Here is a 24844-nt window from a genome sequence, read left to right on the forward strand (position 1 = left end):
TTATACTGAAACAATTAATAATATAAATTTTAATTACTAACGAAAAAGTTGTTAATAATTACATAATTTATTATCAACAGATTTATTGATAAAATGTCAATAAAAAAATGATAAATCTTTTTATCAAAATAATCATTTATAATTACATCATTTATTATCCACAAACAACTTTGTCAATAAATAAAATTGTAAATGTTTTACCCAAAGAAGAAGAAGAAATGTTACATAGCAAAGATACAAGGAAAAATAAAAGATGTTAAAGAAGGAGAGGAATCAAATTCGACAATTTCAACCAAATTCAACTAACAAAATTTTTGTCAATAACTACTAAAATATTTATAAACAAATTTTTACTAATAATTATCAACGAAATTCTTGTTCCATGATAAAATTTACTAAAGGGATTTTATTAAAGAATTTTATCTGTTAATAACTTTTATTTATCCACAAATATTAAATATTATCGATAAATTTTAATCATCGAGATAATGCAAAACTTCATCTTTTGTAATATAATTTTATGAGATTAAATTAAATACAATTTCATACTACTGTTTATATGAAAAAAAAACCTAAGTTATTTGTATAATTTTTAAAGATAACTGCGTGTAGCAGCATTAGAAAGCATTAATTAAAATAAAAGATATTATTTAGTTTTTTGTAAAGAATAAGAGGGCGTAAGTAGAACCTACGTACGCAGTGTCCTCTGAAATGTTCTTAAATCCGAAACAAATATGGTATATGATACACAATAGAATGTCACAGTACACCCAAGTCGCTGAAAAGCAATCTGGTCAAATACACAACGCTAACCCAAGTTTCGACCATTAAACACTACTCATCACAGTACAAGTCGCAGAAAAGCAAAAGAAAATTATCGTCAGAGGCAACAGAAAAGCCCAGAACAGTAAAATTTCCAGCCATGCATGCAGGAATGTGCGTAGTCGGCAGCAGCGAGCGCCATATTTTCATGGCAAAGAAGGATTATTAATTCTAAACATTGTCAGTCGGGTTTTTCTGAGGGTCGGTAATAGTATCAGTGGACTTTGGGGTGGTTTCGTTAGAATCAGAAGTTAAAGGGTACCCAATTCCATGGCGAGTATTGGGGAAAATCATGAACACCCAACCAGCTAACACCCCAATAACTGTGGGCAGCACCTGAAGCAGAGTCTTCTGAGTTGACTCAAAACCACCGTAGAAACAGTGCACGGTGTTGGTGTCCAACAGCCCCAACACCGCAAACACTAACAAGGATAAACCAGCATGGACGAAGTCCGAAACTCCGAGTCTGTACCCTGACAAATCAACGGAGTCGGAAGCCGGAGAAGGCCAGATTCCCTTGCGGGTTACGAAGCCATAGTGCCTCTGATTATCACTGCCTGTGTAGCTATCAGTGAAGGAGGAAAAGGCGCAACTGAAGCCACAAAGCAGAAGGAGAATGGCGCTGAGCCACTTGTTGATGGTGTTGCATTGACCGCTGTTGGTGACGACGGGGTTCAAGAACTGGAACACGAAAACTGTGCCTGTCGGGAGAAGCTTTACCAAGTTACCGGCTGCTGAGATTGTGGTGTTTGTCGCACGCCTGGTACGGCTGCTGTTCGTTTTTTCCGACGAACTCTCTTCAACCATTTTCAGGTTTTCTTCTTCTCTATCTGATGAGATTGTAGAGTTGATTGAATGTGGAAGCAGAAATATAGGAAGTTCGTTTATGATTGTATTTAGAATGGTTAAGACATTTATGAGGTTTGAAATCTCTTCATTAGCTTAGCAAAGACCAAGGCTTTCACTACAGTATACTGCATTAATTATTTTCAATGCCATGCGCGTTGAAAGGGTCCCAAAATTTCTACAACGAAAACACAAGGAAAGAACACACACCACACAGAATAAGTGCCATACAAAAATCACAAGCACCAACAATACTAGTCTCTTAATTACTTATGATTTTAGTTCTTAAAAATTATTGTTTTTTCCGATTAATGAACTGAAAACGTATTTATTTGAGATTTTGGGAGCATATAAGATTATTTTTTTATATAACAAATATTCCTTTTTCTTCCAAATTTGTCAATTTCTTTAGTATTTTTATTGACGGGTGTATTAAATCTGACTAATAACTTAGACTAACTCAACGAACTACTTAATGACTTTCAAATAACCTAAAACCTTAGACGACGAATTACAATTAGTGAATGAGAAATCCAAGAAAACGGGGAAAAAGGATGGTTAAGGTGTGAAAGTGAAGAGACAAAATTGAAACGGAAGTTGTTTTAGGGATTTAATTGTCATATACATTACCTTGTTAAATTCAAAGACGGAGGTAACTAAATATAACACTATATATAGCCAAAAAAAAAGTTATTGAGTATATAAATATAACTATTTGAATAAAAAAAATTTAACTAAAATATGTTTTCACAGCAAATTAAACTTTAAAAAATATCCTAATTAAATCTTTTAAGGAGTTGTAAAGTTAGCTTAATATTAAAGTTAAATGAAAGTGATAGAAATTATGCATTATTAACTCTTCCACTGACAAAATATTAATCACTAATATTTGTCTTATTAAAAAAAATAATTAATTCTTCTCTTGTGATTGAGATCAAAATATTTTAAAATTAATTAAAATATATATTTTAAATACTTTAATTAAAATAATTTATTAGGAACTCAATGAAAAATACCTAATATTGACGTGATTTCAATTTAACTTTAATTATTCCTATTAAGGAAATGGTGTCCAAAAATTAACATTTTTTTTCATTATTTTACAACTTTTTTCTCATGCTTGTTAAATATGTTGTGAATTTTCCATTTATGACTGTTTATATATAATGAAAATTATTAAGAGAGACAAGTAATATTTTAAGTATACAAAGAACAACCAAAACATTCATACAATTAGTTCCATGATGTTACAAGTTTCACAGAAAATAAAAAAAAAAAATCACTTAAGTCAAGTAAAATATATATATCTTAATCTTTCTTCCAGAATTGGTTGGTAATAACAGGTTTTCCACTCTTTTTTTTTTATTATTATTTCTTCTGTTTCTTCAAATTTTCACTCTTAGACTCTCTCGGTGGTTAGTTAGAGTTTGAAATAGACCCAACACCTTATGTTGACCATCGTAACACCACCAAGTTTGCAACGAACTTTATTACACATTTAATAAATCAATTAAAAGAGCAACAAAAAAGAAAAAAACCTTAGATGTAGAGTACGGAATTATGTAATCAAGATTTTATTTTTCTTATGAATGTAAATCATGTAATATATTTGTCTTTTTCGTTTCTGATTGTGACATAATATATTAAACATTTTCAGACGAGACAGTAGTGGACATGTCAAAGTCCTTCCAAGTATTTTTAGACAAACTAATTTCCACATCCGTGCAATTTGATAAAAATATATTTTTATCAAACAAATTGAAATTATATAATTATTTTAATTAATAAGATGAAATTTATTAAAATATTGTATTTCATATGTGAAGTACATTTTAGTTATTCTATATCAAAAGTAATTAAATAATATTAAAATATGAAACTATATGAAATATGTCAACTTCTAATTTTGTCAGGATAAAAGGAATTTGTTTTTAAAAATAAAAAATAAAGTTTTAATCAATGGTAGGTGAAAAAAAAGTTAAATAAGTTTTTTTTTTACTTTCAAACTTTAATATTAGTATAAAAAAAACGGAAGAGTCCAATTTATTTTTAATTATCATATTTCATGATTTCAAGAATTTTATAGATATCTTTACTTCCACTTTTTACTATTTATATCCTTAAAAATCTCTATGATACGAAGCTATCAGAAAATATTTTAAAATATTTCTTCCAAGTAGAGAAAAATACTATTCTAATAAATTAAAATAATTATATGAAATACATATTAATTATGTTATACTAAAAATAATTAAATAATATTAAAATATTAAGTTATATGAAACATGTCAACTTTCAATTTTGTCAGGATATAGATATAGATATAGATTTTATTTTTAGATATGGTTTTAATTAATGGCAGGTGAGAAAAAAAAGGTAAAATAAGTTCCTTTTAGACTTTCAAACTCTAATTTTAGCATAAAAAAAAAAGAAAAATTTAATTTTCTTTTAATTATCACGTCTCTTTTCATGAATTATGGGTTTTATATATATCTTCATCTCTGGTTTTTGGTATTTATATCTCTCACCATACGATAAAGATGCTATTCTAATAAATTAAAAGTAATATTTTTTATAATAATTAAAATTATTATATATGATATTATGTTATAATTTGATTTTTTGTAATGTGTTGCATCAATATTTCTAAGTTGGAAAAATATAGAATTTAATAATCAGAGATAATATTCTTGATAATAATTAGATTTAATTTTTGTAACATATGGTGAGGAAGATCAATTCCTTTAGGATTATATATTTATTAAGCATGTCATGTAAAAGAGGGGAAAAAAGATTCTAAACCTATTTTAGAGAGAAAAACAACAAATTTAGAAAGAGGCACAAACGGTTTTGACATAGGAAGCACCACACCACAGAGGTAACACAACTATCTATAGGTTTTCTTTTCTAATATCAAATTTATGTAAGGTATTTATTCTTCTCTTTCTCATTATTTCAGTATCATTGTCTTCATGTTTTATTTATTTTATTTTTCTTTAAGTAAAAAATGAAATATATAAAAAAATATATTTCTCACTGTATAATAAAATTATAAATAAATATACAAATATATGTTATGAATTACATATGCAGGAATTCTTAACAATTAAAATGGTTGAAAAGGTAATTAAAAAAAGAGTGTTGTGAAATAACTTCTGAATTATGTCTGTATTATAAGCCACTACAGAGGAAAGAAACAAAAGTTTTCCCTGTTGGACTTTTTGATAAGTTGCTTTGAGAAGAAAGGTAATAACAAAAATAGGACACGTTTCATAATTTTTTTACTAAATAGCAACTAATATCTACAAATAAATGTACAATAAATGCATGTCATTAAATGAATTATTGCATAATACTATATAGCAGAAATATATAATAAATTAAAACTATCCTTTTCAGAAACTAAAACTGTAATATATGTAGAAATTAAAAAAAAAACCTAAATTATAGCAAAAATAACTTTCCTTTATGAATAAGTTGATATTCAGTTATAAATAAATTATTCTTTCATACTTCTATAAAAATCGTTATTAAAAAATTTCCAAATATATAAAGTAAAAGTTGGTATATAAAATAAAAGACATCAAAATAATGACTGGAATAATACTCATGCTGCTGTACTTGGAAAAAGAAGTAGTGCAATTACTATTTTAACCTGAGTGAACAATGACATTCTTTAGTCTTTTGGAAAACCGGTGACATAAGATTAAGCTTTTGAACAATTTTACATTGCAATCTTCAAAATTGATTTAATAAATAATTTAATCTGCAATTTAAATGTAGAATTTGAAATTTTGATTTGCTATAATACCAAAATGAAATCTATAATGTATAATTAGTTTATATAAATTTAAAATTTAGGAAGAAGTAATTTCTGACAGAACAAAATGTCGTGATAAACTTAAATTTTAAGGATTTATTAAAATTTTATTTTATTAATTTTTGGTTTAGTAATATTTGGTTTGATTTTGATACAGAAAAAATAGATATATAGGGAGTTTTGATTTTCCTTTTATTTATGAGAGTATTATTTTATTTTATTGATATGTGGATCACATTTTTCTCAACAGTGAGCTATGAGTACCGAGAGAAAAAAAAAAGTAAGTGCTTGATTTTTTTTGTGAGAGATGACAAAGGTAATCAATAGGATGACTGTGCCATAATTGTCGAAAAATACCAATTACGACAATTGATCTTTGCAGATGAAGGTTCTTCTTGGATCCCAAGACGTATGGGACATAGTGGATAATGAGCATCAGACAGCAAACCAACAGATTGCTGCATTGAAAAAGACACAAGTGAAAGACAGATCGACTTTGTACTTTCTGTATAATGCAGTGGATGAATTTGGATTCGAGAAAATAGCTAATGCAAAGTAGCAAAAGAAACATGGAAAATTCTGAAGGTAGCATACAAAGGAGATACTCGCGTGAAGCAGGTCCGAGTACAAGCTCTCAAAAGAGAGTTTGAACATATGGAGATGGACTAAAATGAGGGAGTTGTTGAGTTTATAACTCAAGTGCAGAAGATGGCCAACCAACTCCGAATGAATGGAGAAGAGGTTCCTCTTAACCAGGTTGCGAAAAAGATCTTGAGAAATTTGACAGATGATTTTGAAAGTATCATGGTCACTATTGAAGAGACAAAGGATTTGTCAACTATCACTGTGGAGGAGTTAGCCGGGTCATTAAAAGCCCACGAATTGAGGAAGAAAAAGAGGAAACCCGACGATCAAGCACTACAGGTACAGTTTCACTCGAATAAAACTCGAATTACTCAAAGCTGCGATCTTGGCGATAGAGGACGAGGAGGTTGGGGACGAGGTGGACGTGACTGAGGTAATTTTGAGAATGATGACGAAGAGAAAACCGGTAAGAAGAATTGGCGTTTTAATGAGTGTTGAGTGTTTTAAGTGTCGCAAGTATAACCACTATGCAAATGAGTGTAGATCAAACAAGTGCTACAATTGTAATAAGGTAGGCCATATTACAAAGTATTGCAAGACCGAGACAAAGAGGGAGACGAATCTCCTTACTGAAGATGTGGAAGAAGAGTGTAGAATTTTGTTGATGAAATAGACATAAGAGCTGAATCACAATAATGGATGAAATTATCTTAGTTAAGGATGCAACAATTATGGAGAAGGAAAACATGGAAAAAGAACTCAAACAAAAAGATGAAGAGATTTAGCGAATAAAAAGACTTTTAGATAAAACTAATGAAATTATAAATAAACAAAAAAATTGAGCTGGGAGAGCTAAAGAAGACAACTTTTGAAAAGGAAGTGGAAGTATTTAGTGTTTTTGAACCAGGAAAATGTTGAGAAGAACCTAATAGAGATATCAACCAAGATTATTAAAAATTGTCTAAGATCAAAAATTGGTCAAAATTATTAAAAAGTCAGACAAAATATTAAAGAGATCAAATAGAAAAAAGGAAAGCCATAAAGAAAAATAATAAGTCAAATCTAATTGAAAGAAAAATCCAGTCCGAACGAAGAAAAAATAAATTTTAATTTATGAAAAAGTTTATTGAAATAAACTTAAATTTTAAAAATTCATTCAAATCTAAAAAAATTAAATTTATGAAAAAATTTATTAGAATAAACTTAAATTTTAAAAATTCATTAAAATCTTATTTTATTAATTTTAGATTTAATAATATTTGATTTGATATTAATAAAAATAAAATAGATATAAATAATTTTGATTTTTTATTTATTTAAAAAAACATTATTTTATTTTATTAATATAAAATAGAAATCAATTTTGTACTTTACCCAACACCTTATTTTCTTACCAAGGTGAGTCGGTGAGTCATATTATTTGTATGGGTTACGTTTTTCCCTAACACACAGAATCAGTCGTTCAATTCGTTACTATTCACTGTATTTCACAGAATCATAAACTAATCACTTCACACTGATCATAGACCGAATCCAACATAAAGCAGATCCCTAACCCTTACTGGATTTTACACAACTACCTTCTTACCGTTTCCACTTCTTCGTTTCTAATTTCCCTCTAAGACTGACATTAGTGTTACATGTTTACATATTTTAATGTTCTAATAAACAACCCAAAGTATGCTACAACTTCAATCACAGTTTCGGGACTCCTTCAACTACTCCAAACTTTTTAACCATTTCACCCCCAACTTCAGATCCATCCATCCGTTTAAAAAAATCACAGTCAGGACAGAACTAAAACGGGAGATGCGTAACGGTAGCGGTAAGGGAGAGAAGATTCTAGGTGATGAAAAGAGGAGAGACGAGAGAGGAGGAGGAACATGAATATTTTGTCGGATCCAACCCGATTCGAAAACCCGGAACTGGAACCCGAATATTTTTCATTCGAGACGGAGCAGACGCCTCAGATCTCGCGTGGCGGAGTCATCAAACGCCGCCGAGGAGTTCTTCTTCGTCGGAAACGAAGGCAGAGGAAGCGCGTTCGGTGACGGAGACATCGCGAACGCCGATCCGGCGTATACGTCGCACTTCACCGCCGAATCAAGCGACTGGCCCCTGCGGAGAATCGTAACCTTCTCCAAGCCGTGGCTCCTGGCCAACCGCGAATCGTCACCGCTAGATCTCCTGTACGCGGCGGCGGTGGAGTCCACAACCACTAGTAGGGCAGAACCGAGAGCAGGCCGTTTCCTCTGGTCGGGTCGGGTAAACGGCTTCCGGGAAGACCTGGAAGCAGCGACATGGTTGTTGTAGTAATAATAATTACAGCGATTAGCGGAACTCCTCCGGTGGGAAAAGTCCGGTGGCGGAGCGGTTATTCGTTCCACCAGACAGTCTTGAGGCCGCAAAATTTGGGTTGCCATGGCAAAAAATTGAAAGAAAAATTAAAAAATGAAAGGAGAAGCAAATAAATGAAAAGGAAGGAGGTTGGTTTGTGTGTTGAGGAGAGAGACAGAGAGAAGAAACACGGGTGAAGCGTGCGTGTGTGAGAGGGAAGGTGGTTTTAGAAAATGGCATGGTGGAAGGGTTGATATATAGCATGTGTAGAAGGAGACAAGGGTGGGGTCTGAGAGGTTAGCTTCCCACCGACCTTCCAATAAATCAATATGACGCGTTACCAAATTACCCACAGCTGTTCTTCTATGACCAAATCTTTAACGTTCTCCGTTACTCTTTCCTCACCAATACTCACGCCGTCACCTTACTTTTCACCTCCAGTTGTCCCTCACCTCCAAAGATAAACATCCAAAGTTGCAACTTGTATGGTCCCTCCCACACCCAAAATGCTTCATTAACCTAATTAATTATTTCTTAACCTGTAATAATTGAAAGTTATAACCTCAATATGCGTGTCACTGACAAAGGAAATAAATGTACTGAAACACTGAGATGATCTTTTATTGAATTATGTTCTCTATATTAATTATTTAATTCAAATTAAAATAATATTATTAAATTCTTTTTATCAGAATTAAATTAATAATTGAAAATAAAAATCATACATATAATAAATATATATTTAATATATAATTTTAATTTAAGTTTATTTATTAAAATGCATTATAATTTTCATATACATCATCTCACATTAAGCTTATTTTTTTTAATCAAATTTAGATTTTGTCATTTTTTTATAACTAACATTTTTATCAACTTTATTTTCATAACTCTTTTGATTCTTACACTAATCATTCATCATTTTATTTATAATATCATTGTTTCTAAAATTTAACTTGTCAACAGCTACTTCATTGTGATGGAGGTTTTCATTCTTAACATTTGCTAAGTTCTTATTTTATATAGTTTTATGTCAATTCCTTTGATATTTAACTTTTTTACGTTAATATTCTTTACTTTTTCTCGAAGTATTCAATTAAACTTTTCTAAATACAATATCTCTTCATATTTTTTTTAAGATTTTTTTTCACGGTCTCTTATATCATTTTCACCAAAATTTTTAATGGTCTCACTTGTGATTCTTCAAATTCCAATATTTTATCATGTTTTACTTTTGTAATTTTCACCTCTAAGTTAGTTAATCATCACGATTTTAATCATTTTCGTCGAGTTTAACAACATCTCAACTATTTTTATCGAGATCTACATCATGGTTAAGTTGTCCTTGCACTTTATCAAGCTACTCATACTTTTCACCAACTTTGTCAAGCTCTATATGTTTTATATCACCTTTGTGGATCTCTAAAATTGTCAAAATAACCTTTGTCACATCCTCTACGAATTTGGTTGTGAGTGTTCTAAGTTCCTTTCAAGTCAAGTTGTATTTGTAACACTTGATCAAATGGTTGATAGTTATTTATTCTCCATGATTTATGTACCTTAAGTGACCTAACAAAGTAGAGCAGTATATAAAGATGAAAGACTCATTAACGCATTGCCTTAAGATTTTGGGTGAGAGTGATGTTGATCCTTTATATAGTTAGCTCAGATGTTATTGGTGTTTGTGTAACCCACATCGAACCTCCTCCTCGAAAGACCCAACACAGTGTTGGACATGTATTTTGACTTTTTAATATCCCAATGTATGCTTTTGAACTCATGTTAATGATCTTAGAATTTTTTCCAACATCCAACACGCTCAGAAAGTTCTTCGCTCTTTCTTTTCTCATACTGTTTCATTCTCTTATTTGTTTTCTCTCTTTACTTAGCACTCGGAACATAGAAACTTTGATACAACTTCATAAAAAAAGAATATTCGTAACAAACACAGTAAATAAATGTGGTAAAACACATTGTAGTAATTTTTTATTGAACCATAACATCTTTTAAATAGATGTACATAAAAACTTAAACTAAATACAAAGAATAAAAACAAAAAAATAATAATGTATAAACTACTTAATCCAAACAATATTACTTAATCTATCTATATACCAATAATACTGTACCTCAATCTAATAATAAAAAATCAAAATTACCAATATTTATCTTATCTCTATAAAAATTAAATTAATAACAATATTATTGAATCCGAATTAATAATTAAGAATAAAATCACCACGACATATACGGAAAAAAACAAAATAAGATTTAAAACATATTCCAGATTTAAGTTTATTCAACATCCATCATCTCCAAGGATAAATATCGAAAGTTGCAACTAGCATGGTCCCTGCCACACCCCAAATGCTTTATTAACCTAATTAATTATTCTTTAACCTGTAATAATTGAAAGCGTATAATCTACCAAATATAGTTCACATCCAACGAAATTGTGTATGAGTAACAATAATATAGGCAATAATTAAGTACATCACGTGGTCTTGTTCTTCCCAAATACCAAAACTCTAACGTTTTGGTATGTAGACCATATCATATGAAGTTGCCCCTCCTTCATATCATATTTCAGCAAATATTGAGATGAATCGTAACACTATTGTTCTCAATAGAATGTTTGTTCCCTTCCAATAACATAACAAAGTAAAATTAACTATTTTATTGGTGGCTGGCGCACATTTGACTGAGTTTCTACGTGTCTTGATGACTATTTGGTTATTTGAGCTCATTAATTTAAGATTATTGAACAACAAGGCTGATTACTATCTACACATACACGCATGTTTGTATAATGGAAACGGAACTATAAACTTTTCATTAATTCAACATCTTCAAATGAGGTGGAGTCAAAGCAAATACATGATCAAATCAATCATTGTTAATACCACCATAGATAAATCTGTAAATCTTATGAGTTGTTTCTTTATTGTAAGGTACATGCGTATACCTAATTCCGTGGACTGATTCCTTTCAATAATTTGGCACTAGAAAAGTAACTCAAAAGAAAAAGGAAACAGTGGGAACAAATCCAGTATGCTTTTGTCTCCTTTTTACTAAAGAATTCATAGGCGTCCTCAATATAGCTCATACTTTTTGTTTATATTCCTACAAAAGAAAAAACTATTTGGAAAGGAATAAAAAAAACACGATTTTAAAATGTTAATAAAATAAAAGAATGAGAGTGTAGTTGAAGAAGGAAGGAAGTTGCGTACATCTATACTTCGGTAAAGAAGACTGAGAAAAAAAAAAGGAGACTCGTCTGGTTGCCTTTCTTGACGTTTTGTTTTATGTCTAACTTTAAACTTCACACCCGGTTGACCCGTTGACCCGACATTAAAAAACTGTTTTTTTTTTTAATTTAAATTAATTATTTATTATTAGTGACTAAATATTATTTTAATTATTTATCCTTTAAAAAGTATAGTTTCCAATGTTTTAAATAAAACTTTAAATCAAAGAACGGATTAAAAATACTAGGATATTCGTTTTACAACTATGAAAATGCTGGTCAGACTAACATTATGACTTCGTCTAAACCAATCATTTGAATTGGGAAAACTAACTTTGATGTCTAATGGCTAGTTGCGAATAAAACAAATTATCGTCAAAACAAATAAATAATGGCCATACGTATACTTGAATTTTAACTATATTGTTCAAATTAAATAGCATATATACTTATTGGAGGTATTATTCTTTAAATAAAAAAAATTGTCATTCTTCTTCCTTTCAAAAAATAAAAATAAAAACTATCATTCGTGCGCGTAACTACTTATTTTGATTTCCATGTACTATTTATTTTAAGAGTACTATTAGTTAAAAAATATGTTTTTATCTTTTATTTTAATTCTCACGTATGATTGTAAGAGTACTGTTTATTTCCTAAGATTTATATAAATTTTTAAAATAACATTTTTTCCACTTTCTATTTTCAACTAAAGAAATCGTTATTTTCACTATATTTCGAATAATTTATTCAAAGTTGAAAAATTTACAAAATATTGTTTAACTTTCACAACTAAAAAAATTAAAAGAAATCCTAAACTAAGCAAGTTCTTAATTTCCTAATTCTATAATTTCAATTAAAAAAAATAAGTATTTTAAAAATTGCAATAATAATAATAATAATTTTTTTATAAGTAACACATAAGGTGATATTGCTACAATTTTGTCATCATCTCATCTCACTAGACCCTAACATGATTATTGACTAAAATGTACAACAGACTTTAACACGTATATATTTGTTGTGTCTTTTCTAATATAATTTTAAATAGTTGTGTAATAAGATTCAAATTTTGGGGGTCCAAATTATGCTTATTTACTCTATGAATATGTGAAGAATTTTTTAGTTTCTCAATCTTATATTTTTTTGTATGTCCTTAATTTTTTAATTTCAACCATACGATGTAATCAAATTTGAAAGGAAATGTTCTTAAAACTGTTTCGAATCTTGATCTATATGATTTTTCATGAGCTATTGTTAAATTCATTAACAACTAAAACTTAATAAGGTAATCTAAAGTTAACTTTTTATTAATTTCGGGCAACAAATTCATATGCATAGTGCAACTTATTTTATTGGTCTTCTAAGCATCTTCATATGCTTTATGCATTATATATTTTAGGCCTCTTCAATTTAATTGGTGTTAGAGATCCTCTGAAAATTTAACAAGATCCATACATTGATGAAGATGAAAATAAACCTTATTTTCTTTCTTGATTGTAGCTTCATCTTTATCATTAGTCTTTGCAGTTTTTAGTACTTTTTGAAAATTTAAAAAAAAATTCTTATTTTCTTATAATCCAGTGGTCATAATTTTAATTGAAAAATATATTACATTCTATGACTTTCATTTATAAATTTATTGTACATGAATATTTTACTCTTATAGCATTTTACTATTACTAATCAACACTAAATTAATAAAATTATAATTATATAATATTTTATAATGTTATATATCTTAGAAAAACAATATATTTTATTCATAATATTTCAAGCCTCTTAGGTTTAATTGGTGTTGGAGATCTTTAAAAAATAACAAAATCCACGTATTGATCAAGATGAAAATAAACCTTATTTTCTTTCTTAATTGTAACTTCATCTTTCTCGTTAGGATTATCCTTTACAATTTTGAGTATTTCTTGAAAAAGAAGAATGACTTTTTTAACTCATTCCATGACTTTCATTTATAATTTTTGTATATAAATATTTTATTCTTATAAAATTTTATATTTATTAATCAACACTAAATTAATAAAATTATGATTTATAATATTTTATATTACTAAATAAACTAATGGTTTAACTAATAAATATATTTATCTTACCAACTTTTGCCATCAATAATTAAAACGTAGATAAAAAATTCCCACCTCCATTTAAATACCACTTAATGAAAAAAAATGATAGGAAAAAAAATACTCCTATTGTTTATAAAAACTAAATATTATTTACAAGATACTTTAATAAAATATTCAATCTAACTAATAATATATACTTTTTATTTTTTTTCATACCCAAATCCCATTCCGCATGGCGTTAATGAATGAAATAAGGATTTGGCATTTTGTGTCCTTTGTCTCTTATCCCAATCCTATCCATCCTCCAACCATGTAAAACCACATATTTTGTAGTAAAACAATATTAAATTATTAATTATTAAATAAAATAAACAAGTATTTAGAATGCTCCATCCATGCGTCTCCTCTGTGTTCTCATAGCACGCACAATAGCATATCAGACACACCAAACATAAAATAAACAAAAAGAACCCAAACCAAAAACAAAAACATACAATAGTAATATTATTATTAAAAACAGAAACAAGAGGGTAAGGTAACACCCGCTATGGCGGCGGAATCGGGTGGTACTGCAAACTTCGATCTTCCCGAGGAGATGATGCAAGTACTACCGTCCGATCCCTTCCACCAGCTCGATGTGGCTCGCAAAATCACTTCCATTGCCTTATCGACACGTGTCAACTCCCTCGAATCAGAGCTGTCCACACTTCGCACTCAGATCGCCGACAAAGACAATCTCATCGCCGACCTTCAGTCTCAAATCGACTCCCTCGACGCCTCCCTCTCCGAAACCGCCGACAAACTACTCCTCGCCGAACAAGATAAGGTTCCAACCGTCTCTCTCTCTCTCTCTCTCTCTCTCTCTCTCTCTCTCTCTCTCTCTCTCTCTCTCTCTCGTTCACGCGCGCAAGCACGCTTAATAACTGGTTTTGATGGTTGAGGTTACAGGAGAGCTTGCTGAAGGAGAATGCTTCGCTTTCCAACACTGTCAAAAAGCTCAATCGAGATGTCTCCAAGGTGCATTTTAATGGATTTAGTTCCTATACATACTCAATTTCGATTATAACGTATTTTTAGCTGGGCAGAATTTTAGTCTCGTTAAGTTGGATGGCTTTTTGAATTGTTGTATTAATGTGTGTATGCAGTTAGAGGTTTTCAGAAAGACGCTTATGCAATCACTTCAGGAAGAGGATGATAATTCTGTAAGTTGTGTTGGTTAGTTTTTTAGTCTCAATTTGATGAGGAGAGTTTGGTGTTCTGTTTCATGCACTAATTTGGCCTATTAATTCATTCATCATGTTTTTCTCAATTGTACTCGTTATAATTATAATGTATGAGTTGTTTATGTTATAATGGTACTTACGGAACACTTGGCATTTACTGGTTTTTGGCACAGGGAGGAGCTCCGGACATTGTTGCTAAAATACAGAACCAATCAAATTTTACTTCCACGTCACAGTTTGGAGGTATTTTCAACTCGTATGATATCCACCTGTATAAATTTGCATTTTTGCTCATTCTTGGTGCCCTTTGTAAATTACATTTTCATTTAGGCCGTTTGTTTGATTACTCATTTGTTTGATTACTCGTTTGTACAATGTTGGTCGGGAGAGATTAAAATATGTATTTGTAATTGTAAGGACGAAAAGATGTAGTTCCCTAATGGAATTAAACCTTCATTTATTTTACTCATGTAATGAGTTTTAGCGTGTTGGGTCTTACTTCTATGTGGTAGTATAGACTTATTGGCAATCTAACAACTTCAAATTGTTACATACAAACTCATTTCCTTTTTCGTAACGACCATATAAAGAAATTGCCGTGCACTTCAGAAAATTGCTTAACCCTTTCAAATATGAAGTCGGTATCTTATCACTTCGATGTGTACACTAGCAGATATGGTGTTTCCAGTGGTTTAATCTCTTAATAATGGTAATGGTTATCCATAAACTGTTAGGATTTTGATCTTGTCCATTTCTATGGTGACCATGGCAGTTCCATGTCTTGAGAGAAAATGGTACACGTTTCCCTGGGCGATCCACCATTTCCTAAGCACATGGTCATAAATCTTGCATAGGAGTTGCTTGTCTTTTTCTGTTTAGACAATCAGTTGTGTTGTGCTGCTAAATAAAAAGACACGGTCAAGAATAAAATAGCTGACTGTGTTGTTAGTCTTGTTCTATTCTTGACGTTTGCTGACAATCCAATTCTAAGAGGTAAGTAAACCAATTTGACTTGAATGAACGTCTTAAATTTGTCGGACAGAACACTGATGAAAACAATTTAGCTTCTATTTGGGAGAAGGGAGAGAGAGACCTATAGTGTCATAAGGAGATTAATGGAAGTAAACCTCTTTGTTCTCCTGCTTTTTCAAAGAGATCCTCATGGTCAAGGTCCTTAAGCTGCATCAGTTTTGAGAAATTCTCATTTTATTGCAGATAATGACGCTTCATTGGCACCTTCTATATCTTCTTCAACAGGAAATTCTTTGGTCGAAGAACCCGAATCTGATGGTGAGTAGTCATTTATGAAGCAATGGATTGATAGGCATTCATTTAATTCTGCATTAACAGAGAGTCGAAGACCATAAAATATGGCGTCTGTTTTGATAGTTCTGTTTTGCGTGTATACCCTGACCTTCCTTGTATTCTTTTCCATTCCACTATAGCAGCCCCAAGACCTAGAGTACCACAGAACCTCCTCTTAGCATCTCAAGGTTCCACCCCTCGGATTACTCCCCCTGGTTCCCCTCCTAATCTGTCTGCATCAGTATCACCTACGAGAACATCCAAACCTGTATCTCCAAGGCGACATTCGGTTTCCTTTTCAACCACAAGAGGCATGTTTGATGATAGGTCTTCTGTGTTTTCCTCCTCTTCCTTAACTCAGGGCTCAATTTCAACCTCTGATGCAGGAACAGGATCACAAACCGGTAAGACTGTAGCACTCATGCAAATACATTGTATTTAAGAATGTTTTCATTTGGTCGCAGTGTCGATTTTCTTGGACCTAGGATGCATACACCAAGAAGTAGATGCTTACTTTTTTGTTGTTTGAATGATCATAGCTTTTCAGCTGACTTTTATTTTTTCTTACTGGCTGTTATAGGACGAACGCGGGTGGATGGAAAAGAGTTCTTTCGCCAAGTCAGGTGAGAGATCTTAGATGCATTGAAAATTATGGAAAGGTGTCACCTTTTTGTGATAAGTAGTTATGTCTTGTATTTGATCTGGTGTTTGTTATTGTTAGGAACCGTTTGTCTTACGAACAATTTGGTGCATTCTTGGCAAATGTTAAAGAATTAAACTCCCATAGACAAACAAAAGAGGTATGCCCTCCTGCCTTGTCTCCTTTCTCAACTTTCAGTTTATTGATACATATCTGTGTGTAAAAAACTATAGGAGACACTACGGAAAGCTGATGAAATTTTTGGGCCTGAAAACAATGATCTGTACAATGTATTTGAAGGATTGATTAATCGCAATGTCCATTGATGTTGTGCTTAGGGGAAGTTTTATTCCCAGTTTGTAATAATGGATACTATCATATCCTTATAGCATCTCCTTTTCCCCTGTATATCAAATTATCTCGTTAATTATTATGTAACGCAATAATTTTTGTATATGAAAACCAGTATATTTCATTTCTCGACTCATTCCAATTTTCTCATTAGTTTTCATGAAGTCATTCAACAACAATTATTTCTTTTAAGTCCTTAGGATGTTGACAAAAAAAATAAAAATAACAGTGAGAGAAAAGAAAAAGAAAGAAAGATGAAATAGAGTGGAAAGATGTACTATAAAATTTACTTAAAGTTATCACCTTCAAAAGTATAAATAAATTAAAATTCAGCAATAGCACAGTTGAAAAACTATTCATATATTTGTTAATTGTTTTTTATTATCAACATAATTTTATTTTTAAATTAAGATATCATTTTAGTCCTTTATATTTTGATACGTAATCATAAAATACTTTTTAATAAAATAATATTTTTTCTAAAAATCTCTTAATTACATAAATTAATAACACAGCATTTCGTTAGGTTAACATGGATCCATTTTATTTTACTTTTATAATTTTGTTGCAGAGTTTTTTTGTCGATTTTTTGATTGATATATCAGTTGAAAAATTATCTTAGTTGACATTGGCAAGAAATTATCTTTACTCTTGACTAATATTTTGAAAGTCAATGACACAAATTCTAATAAATTATTTTTAAAAAAATGTTAGTGTCTTTGACAAAAAATAATTATGATATCATTTGAAAAAAATTAGTTCACGTCTATAAAAAAAATTACTTCTCTAACATTGACTGAGAAAATAATGACTAATATTCAGTAAAAAATAATAATGATTAAAAGAAAACCATTTCAACAATTTAAATAAAAAGAACTCTTATTAATATTAATAAGAAAACAAATTAATTGATACTAATAAAAAAAAATCATCCCAACAACATCTAAATTTTAATGAGACCCCAACTAAAATTGAGTTGAAAAATAAAATAAAAAAATACGTGAATTTGAAAATATAAAAAAATTTAAATTCTTACTTTCTTTAGATAAGATTTAAATTTACGTAATTTAATTATTCTCATAAAATTTTTAATTTTTAATTTTTTTTATCAAAAACAATATACTTAATTTTAAGGCGTTTTAATATTTTTATGGAAAAAAGTAATTACTCTCTTCCATTTTTCATTCCAAATAAACTAACAGTTTATTAAATTGGTCAGTGTGATTTTTCTATAGAATGATTCATTAAAGTTCTCTCCCAATGCAATATTAATATTTCTTGATATCTCATCTGAAAGTGTGATTTTACCATGAAACAGTTTATGAAAGGTTTAAAATTTCATCTTGATGTTAAATAAATAACGAGGTAGTGTAGATTAGTTAAAACTAGTATGATTATGCATAAATTAAAAAACAAATTATTATATACAATATGTTTTTTTTTACAGGGTTAGTTTGATTTCAATGAAAAGTATATTAAAATTTTAACTAATGATAAAAAAATTGTTCCTAAAGTTAATGTAATAATATTTATAATGTTTTAGTTAACTGATGATTTAATTATGGTTTTTTAAGTTGATGAAATTCTAACGAAGTGTTAATCTAATATATTGGATAAGTTAGTCTAACGTTTTGTTTTCAACATAAATAAAATAATTTAAACTTAATATAAAGTAAAGGCTAATCTTTTAAACAATAATGTTGTAATTTATTTTCCTTTAGATAATTCTGCCATTAAAGCATATAATAACAAAACAATTTTGATTCAAAACGTAATTATACATAGTTTGATCAGTTATAAATTGGAGTATCAATTGTTATTGAAATGTATAAATAAATAACTAAAAGGAAATAGATAGTGGAGTAGTTAGATAGACTAATCAATGATCAAGATGAATAATTCTAATCCCGATTAACTTAAAGATAAAATAGGATTATTAACAATTGAAATATAATTAAACCGTTATTAATAAAAAATAAATTTAAAATAAAAAGGTAGAGAATATGTATTTTTTATATTATTAATATCTAAACTGTTTGAACTAATTTTGATATTAAAATGTGTTTTTGTAGATATCTTTTAAAATACGAAAGATTTGAAATTGAAAATAATTTTTGAACCTTTAGATAGTTTACTGGACATTAGTGTTATCCTCGACTTGCATCCCAATAATTTAATAAAAAAACAACATGCGGCAAAATAATTTGGTTTCTCGTTATCACAAGCTAAAACAAAATGTATCACATTTATGCTTTGTTCATTGGAGGGATTCGGGGAGATGATTGAGGGAGAGTCACTGGATGGATTTAAAAAGATTTGAGAATAAATGTTTTGTTGTTTATTTGAGTGGATTTGGAGGTACGTGAAAGTGAATTTGAAAGTAAAGTTTGTGAAAATTAGTCTATGATTTAATTGATGTGATAGATAAAGAAAATTTGTTTAATTAGTAAAAATTAAAGATTATCAAAATGTCCTTAGTTATAAATGTAATATAGAAGGATAAATGTTAATGTTATATTTAATTGTAAAAATGTTAATTGCCAAATGCACCACTCCTCTTACCAAATGCACAAGCTCTCGAATAACCATGGTTGGAACCGAATATACCAGTCATGCAAGCTGAAGGGAAACCGAATACCATTCTTGGAACCGAATACACCACCCTTCAATATTTCTTGTTGAAGCGGAATTGAATACTCCTCATGCGTAACCCAATACAATTTCCTTTGTTGGTCTTCATTCTTCCTCTTCAACCACATATATGCACCGTCTTCACCCATCAAACTTGTTACCTTCAAAAGAGAGCACCCCCTTCTTTGTCTTCATCGCCAACAAATGCCTCCAACCTGCAACAACAACTCAAGATCTTACAAAAAGCTATTACCTGAGATCAAGCATGGAACCAAATATCACCATTAGGAACCAAATACTTCATCTTTAGAAATTCTTCACTCTCTAGTTCTTCCTCTTCAAATGCTTCTGGTCTTCATCTTCAACCATCAACCAGGTTGTTGAGTTGAAATTATAAAATGTGCAAAGGGTAAATTAGAAATTGTATGGTAAATCCTTGCAAATCTCTACACTCCAGCGGGTGATGAAAAATACCCCATCTCGCAAATCTGTGTCTTTCCGTCTCATTTATGCTAAAGTGAACATGCATCGTCCCGTAAATCTGCGCTCTCATTCTCTCCTGAAAAGTAAAATCAGTTCAAGTGAACACAACGATTTAGGGTTTGATGCCCAAGTTTAGTCAAAATTAGGAGCGAGTTTTAAATGTAAGAAGTTCAATAAAGTAGAGCTGTCAAAATGGATCACAACCCGCGGGCCAACCCGACCCACCACAGGTTCAAGCCGGGTTGGGTTTGAAAAAATTGTATTTTTTTTATGCAGGTCAGATTTCAACCCGGCTCATTTAAACCCGGGTCATGCAGGTTGAACCCGTGGTGGGCCAGGTTGACCCACCAACCCACCTACCTACCTAATTTTATTTTATTAAAATTTAATTTTAATTTTATAAAAAAATATTTATTATTTTTTTTTTGCTTGAAAAAATTATTTAAATTCGTTATTTTCATAATTAATTAAACACACATATTGGGAGTGAAATTTGAGAGTAAAATTTAAATTATAAAAAGTTTGTAAATTTATTTATTTAAAAAATATTATTATTAAGTGAGTCAGTGAACCAACCCGTTTATCCACCAACCAGTGATGAGTCATGTCAGATTTGAATTTTTCTGGCTCGCTAACAAATGAGCCAGGTTGGGTTGGTTCACTAAGTGACCAACCCATGATGGGCAGACTGGGTCGGGCTAGGTGGAAAGGGATAAAATTGTAATACTAAATATTCAACACAAAAGAATAAAGTTTTTTTTGGCTTAAATGCTTACTTCGTCATCAGTTTAAGAGGTGAATTTCTGTTTAGTACACAGTTTTAAAAATGAAGACATTGGACATTGGGTCCCTATGTTATGAAAAGTGTATGAATAAGGTCTTGTCCGTTAAGTTGACAGCAACGACGTTAAGTCCATGGTGATCTGACCATACTTTTTCTCTTCTCTCTTCTCTCTTCTGTCTAGCTTTTTCTCTTTCTTGTTCAACTTTTTCTTTGATGATTTGAAACTTGTTCTTTCTTTGTGGACCTTTTATATATTTTTCATAACACAGGGACCCAATGTCTTCATTTTTAAAACTGAGTACTAAACAAAAATTTACCTCTTAACATCGATACGAAACAAACATTTAAGCCAAAGTTTCTTTAACACCAAAACCTAACAAGTCAACATCATGTTATTCAACTTAAAATAATAGCGCTTGTTATTATTTTCATCTCATCTGCAGAATATTAACTTCAATCATTTGTCAATAGTTAATAGCAGGTAGGGTGGGTTAGATCTGGGATCACATTTTCTTTAATAGTTAATAATATCAAATATTTTAAGACAGTTTTTATTAAAAATAATAATACAGGAATTAATTTGTATATGATAAATAAAAAACAGTTAAGCAAGGTCACAAAGGTAACAAAACAAAGCCACCATCCCGCTCGGAGTGAAACGATAGAAAGAGAAAGAAAGAGGAAAGATAATTTTTCCGGGAAAATTCCAGTGCTGATCGGAATCGGAAATGAGTAGGGTTTGGTTTTTGCTATTCCTTCTTCTGATATCGAAATGCGATGAAGTGTGGAGCTCCTATGCGGGTTCCGCCAGCTCCATCATCAACCCTTCCAAGGTCAAACATGTTTCCTGGAAGCCAAGGTGAGCTCTCTGTTTCGCTCTTTTCGCTTTCTGCGTCGATTCCATGTTTTAACTTCATGAAATTCGAATCCATGCGTGCAGAGCTTTCGTGTATGAAGGTTTCCTCACGGATTTGGAGTGCGACCACTTGATCTCTATAGTGAGTATTCATATCCAATCTAAGCAAAGACTAGGACTCTGATGATGCTTTAATTATTCCGTTAAGCTATTTTCGGTTGTCGGTTTAGGCCAAATCAGAGCTTAAGAGATCTGCCGTGGCTGATAATCTCTCTGGAGAGAGCACGTTGAGTGATGTTCGAACAAGCTCTGGCATGTTCATTTCCAAGAATAAGGTATTTTCCTCGCCATCTGTAGGTTTGATGTAAAGAATAGTTTTTTCAACTTTCATTATTTTTTTGACTTTCTTTTACAATGTCTGTAGGATCCTATTGTTAGTGGAATAGAAGACAAGATTTCGTCATTGACCTTTCTTCCTAAAGGTACTACTCCTTATAAAGAAAATCTTCACGAAAATCTGCAAGCTATTCTTCTGAAGTTTGTGTGGACTTAAGTTTTTTTCCATCCCCTACTCCGCATGTGTTTTTTTTTTTCAATGCTGAAGGTTTGAAAATTTGCTTGTGGGTGGGTATGCATAAAATTATTATATTTGCATGTTTGATTTCTCGCCATCATAAGTGGGACGCTATGATATACATAAATACAATTCACTATTTCTGTGTATCCCTTGATGTTTTTTTATTTGCCTTCCTTGGCTTTAAAAGGAAGTTCGTCAATAAAAGGGAAGTAATAGGATGAAGAGTAGATTGCTCTATGATAATCAAGTAATCTTATGAGAAAGTTATTAATATTCAATGAACCGGTAGAAAAAGAAAAAATATGGTACGATTTAATTAAAACAGATGACCCACATTAAAAGTGATGCATTATTTCAGGATCAGAAAGTATTTACCCTTGATCTCTGAATGAATAGTATGTACCTGCAAATTATCTTTCTATATATGTGTATGTATTATATATTAAATTATTGTGTCACTTATCGCCTGGAAAGCTTGGGACTGCAGAATAGAATGAGCGTGCAAGTTAAATGATGAAAATGGTCTAAATTCTTGTATGTACATGCAAGCACACCTATTTATGAACAAGCACCAATCAGTTTCCTGGTTATATTTATGTTGAATTCCAGAAAATGGGGAAGATATACAAGTATTGAGATATGAGCATGGACAGAAATACGACCCGCATTATGATTACTTCACTGATAAGGTTAACATTGTTCGGGGTGGACACCGCGTCGTGACTGTTCTCATGTATCTCACTAATGTAACCAAAGGCGGTGAGACAGTGTTCCCTTCTGCTGAGGTTTGTATAACACATAAGTAATTGATATATGCCTTTCCTCGAAAAATAAAGAGCATCTTTGAAATAGTTTGTCAAAAGTTATTTTTCTTTGCATTATGTCCAGCTGGGTTCCTTCAGTACCGTTATATTGTGTCAGTTGTGAGTTGAATGTGCCAAAGTTTCATCTTAATTGAGATCATAATATCTCACATTAAGACTTCAGCTGACATATTATGCCATTTCTGTCACCAAATAGTGAAAGACTTAGAAAATGAGCAGAGAATTTGGAGATAAAACATGGAAATGACCAATTTGGTTCCTGAATATCTTTTCAACCTAATGACAAATGACAAGAGGACGAAAAAAATTGATTTGATCATTGAATGCGAACAAGTACATATTGGTATCTGAACTTTTCAACCTAATGACCAATTAGTCCTAAAAATTACAATTTAGTCTCAATTTGATCCTTTAAACGTCTTAATGACAAAATAGTTTTATAAATGTTAACAGTAATTGTTGCTCTTTTTATACCTTTAATGATTGTTTTAAGGATCACATTGCCATCGATTTGTCCATATGATGATATTCTCAAAATCCTTTCTTAGTTCGTTCGGTTTCTGGTGTTAATTACCAATATGTAATTATGCTCTGGAATTCTGTTTTTGCTTACAGGAATCTCCACATCGCAGAAGCTCTGAAACAAGTATCGATCTCTCTGAATGTGCCAAAAAAGGAATAGCAGGTGGGCAATTGGATTAGTGATCACTCTTACGGGTTTTCCTTTGTATCATACTTTCTGTCACGTTTTATGGCGTTCAATTTGTGCTAAGTAGTTGTTCTTTTCTTCTGACCTGGCAATGCATTAGTGAAACCGCGTAGAGGGGATGCACTTCTTTTCTTCAGTCTCCACACAAATGCTACCCCAGACACTAGCAGTCTCCACGCTGGATGCCCTGTGATCGAAGGTGAAAAATGGTCGGCAACAAAGTGGATTCACGTAGACTCGTTTGACAAGACGGTGGGAGATGGAGGGGACTGTTCTGATCGACATGTAAGCTGTGAGAGATGGGCTTCCCTTGGAGAATGCACTAACAATCCCGAGTATATGATTGGATCTTCAGACCTTCTTGGCTATTGTAGGAAGAGCTGCAAGGCATGTTAGAAATTTTACTCAATGCTTTTCCAGGATCCTACCACGGCTTTCAGATTTCAACTACTTCTGCATCATCGTAATGCTGTTCTACCATCTCAATCTCCTCACTTCAAATGGAAGAATTCACTTCTTATTTTGTATGTATAAGAAGATATGACAAATTCAAATTAATTTATTATTATCTTGATTTTATAATTAGAATTGTTTTGCAATGACTATTTTAATATTTGCAAAATAAAATTAGAACGTGTAAATCACTTTACACATTGTGAAACTAATGAGGGCAGTACTTTTCATTACCAAACATCTTGAGACACAAGATTAAAACAAGCTAGGGTG

At 30.9% G+C, this 24844-nt stretch overlaps 4 protein-coding genes across 5 annotated transcripts; 2 read left to right on the forward strand and 2 right to left on the reverse strand.

Moving 5' to 3' along the window:
- Nucleotides 1-707: 707 nt before the first annotated feature.
- Nucleotides 708-1948, reverse strand: LOC108340640 (protein DMP2). The gene has a single exon (XM_017578143.2). It carries the CDS (start codon nucleotides 1627-1629, stop codon nucleotides 994-996), a length of 636 nt encoding a protein of 211 aa, XP_017433632.1. The 5' UTR covers nucleotides 1630-1948; the 3' UTR covers nucleotides 708-993.
- A 5579-nt stretch (nucleotides 1949-7527) lies between these two features.
- Nucleotides 7528-8647, reverse strand: LOC108319453 (uncharacterized). The gene has a single exon (XM_017550598.2). The coding sequence runs from the start codon at nucleotides 8494-8496 to the stop codon at nucleotides 8017-8019; it is 480 nt and encodes a 159-aa protein (XP_017406087.1). The 5' UTR covers nucleotides 8497-8647; the 3' UTR covers nucleotides 7528-8016.
- A 5511-nt stretch (nucleotides 8648-14158) lies between these two features.
- Nucleotides 14159-17384, forward strand: LOC108319441 (uncharacterized protein At4g15545). 2 transcript variants are annotated; one of them, XM_017550588.2, is made up of 9 exons: nucleotides 14159-14561; nucleotides 14684-14752; nucleotides 14881-14937; nucleotides 15132-15201; nucleotides 16174-16248; nucleotides 16407-16667; nucleotides 16844-16886; nucleotides 16985-17063; nucleotides 17137-17384. In XM_017550588.2, exons 1-9 carry the CDS (start codon nucleotides 14283-14285, stop codon nucleotides 17227-17229), a joined length of 1026 nt encoding a protein of 341 aa, XP_017406077.1. In that variant the 5' UTR covers nucleotides 14159-14282; the 3' UTR covers nucleotides 17230-17384. The 2 variants fall into 2 exon arrangements, with proteins under 2 accessions (XP_017406077.1, XP_017406070.1); XM_017550581.2 differs by having other exon boundaries at nucleotides 14160-14561; nucleotides 16404-16667.
- A 4375-nt stretch (nucleotides 17385-21759) lies between these two features.
- Nucleotides 21760-24700, forward strand: LOC108331176 (probable prolyl 4-hydroxylase 4). The gene is made up of 7 exons (XM_017565821.2): nucleotides 21760-22011; nucleotides 22093-22150; nucleotides 22239-22343; nucleotides 22433-22490; nucleotides 23195-23370; nucleotides 24025-24094; nucleotides 24219-24700. Exons 1-7 carry the CDS (start codon nucleotides 21881-21883, stop codon nucleotides 24512-24514), a joined length of 894 nt encoding a protein of 297 aa, XP_017421310.1. The 5' UTR covers nucleotides 21760-21880; the 3' UTR covers nucleotides 24515-24700.
- Nucleotides 24701-24844: the final 144 nt, after the last annotated feature.

Source organism: Vigna angularis, chromosome 1, assembly GCF_016808095.1.
Source record: "Vigna angularis cultivar LongXiaoDou No.4 chromosome 1, ASM1680809v1, whole genome shotgun sequence".
NCBI classification, from domain to species: Eukaryota; Viridiplantae; Streptophyta; class Magnoliopsida; order Fabales; family Fabaceae; genus Vigna; species Vigna angularis.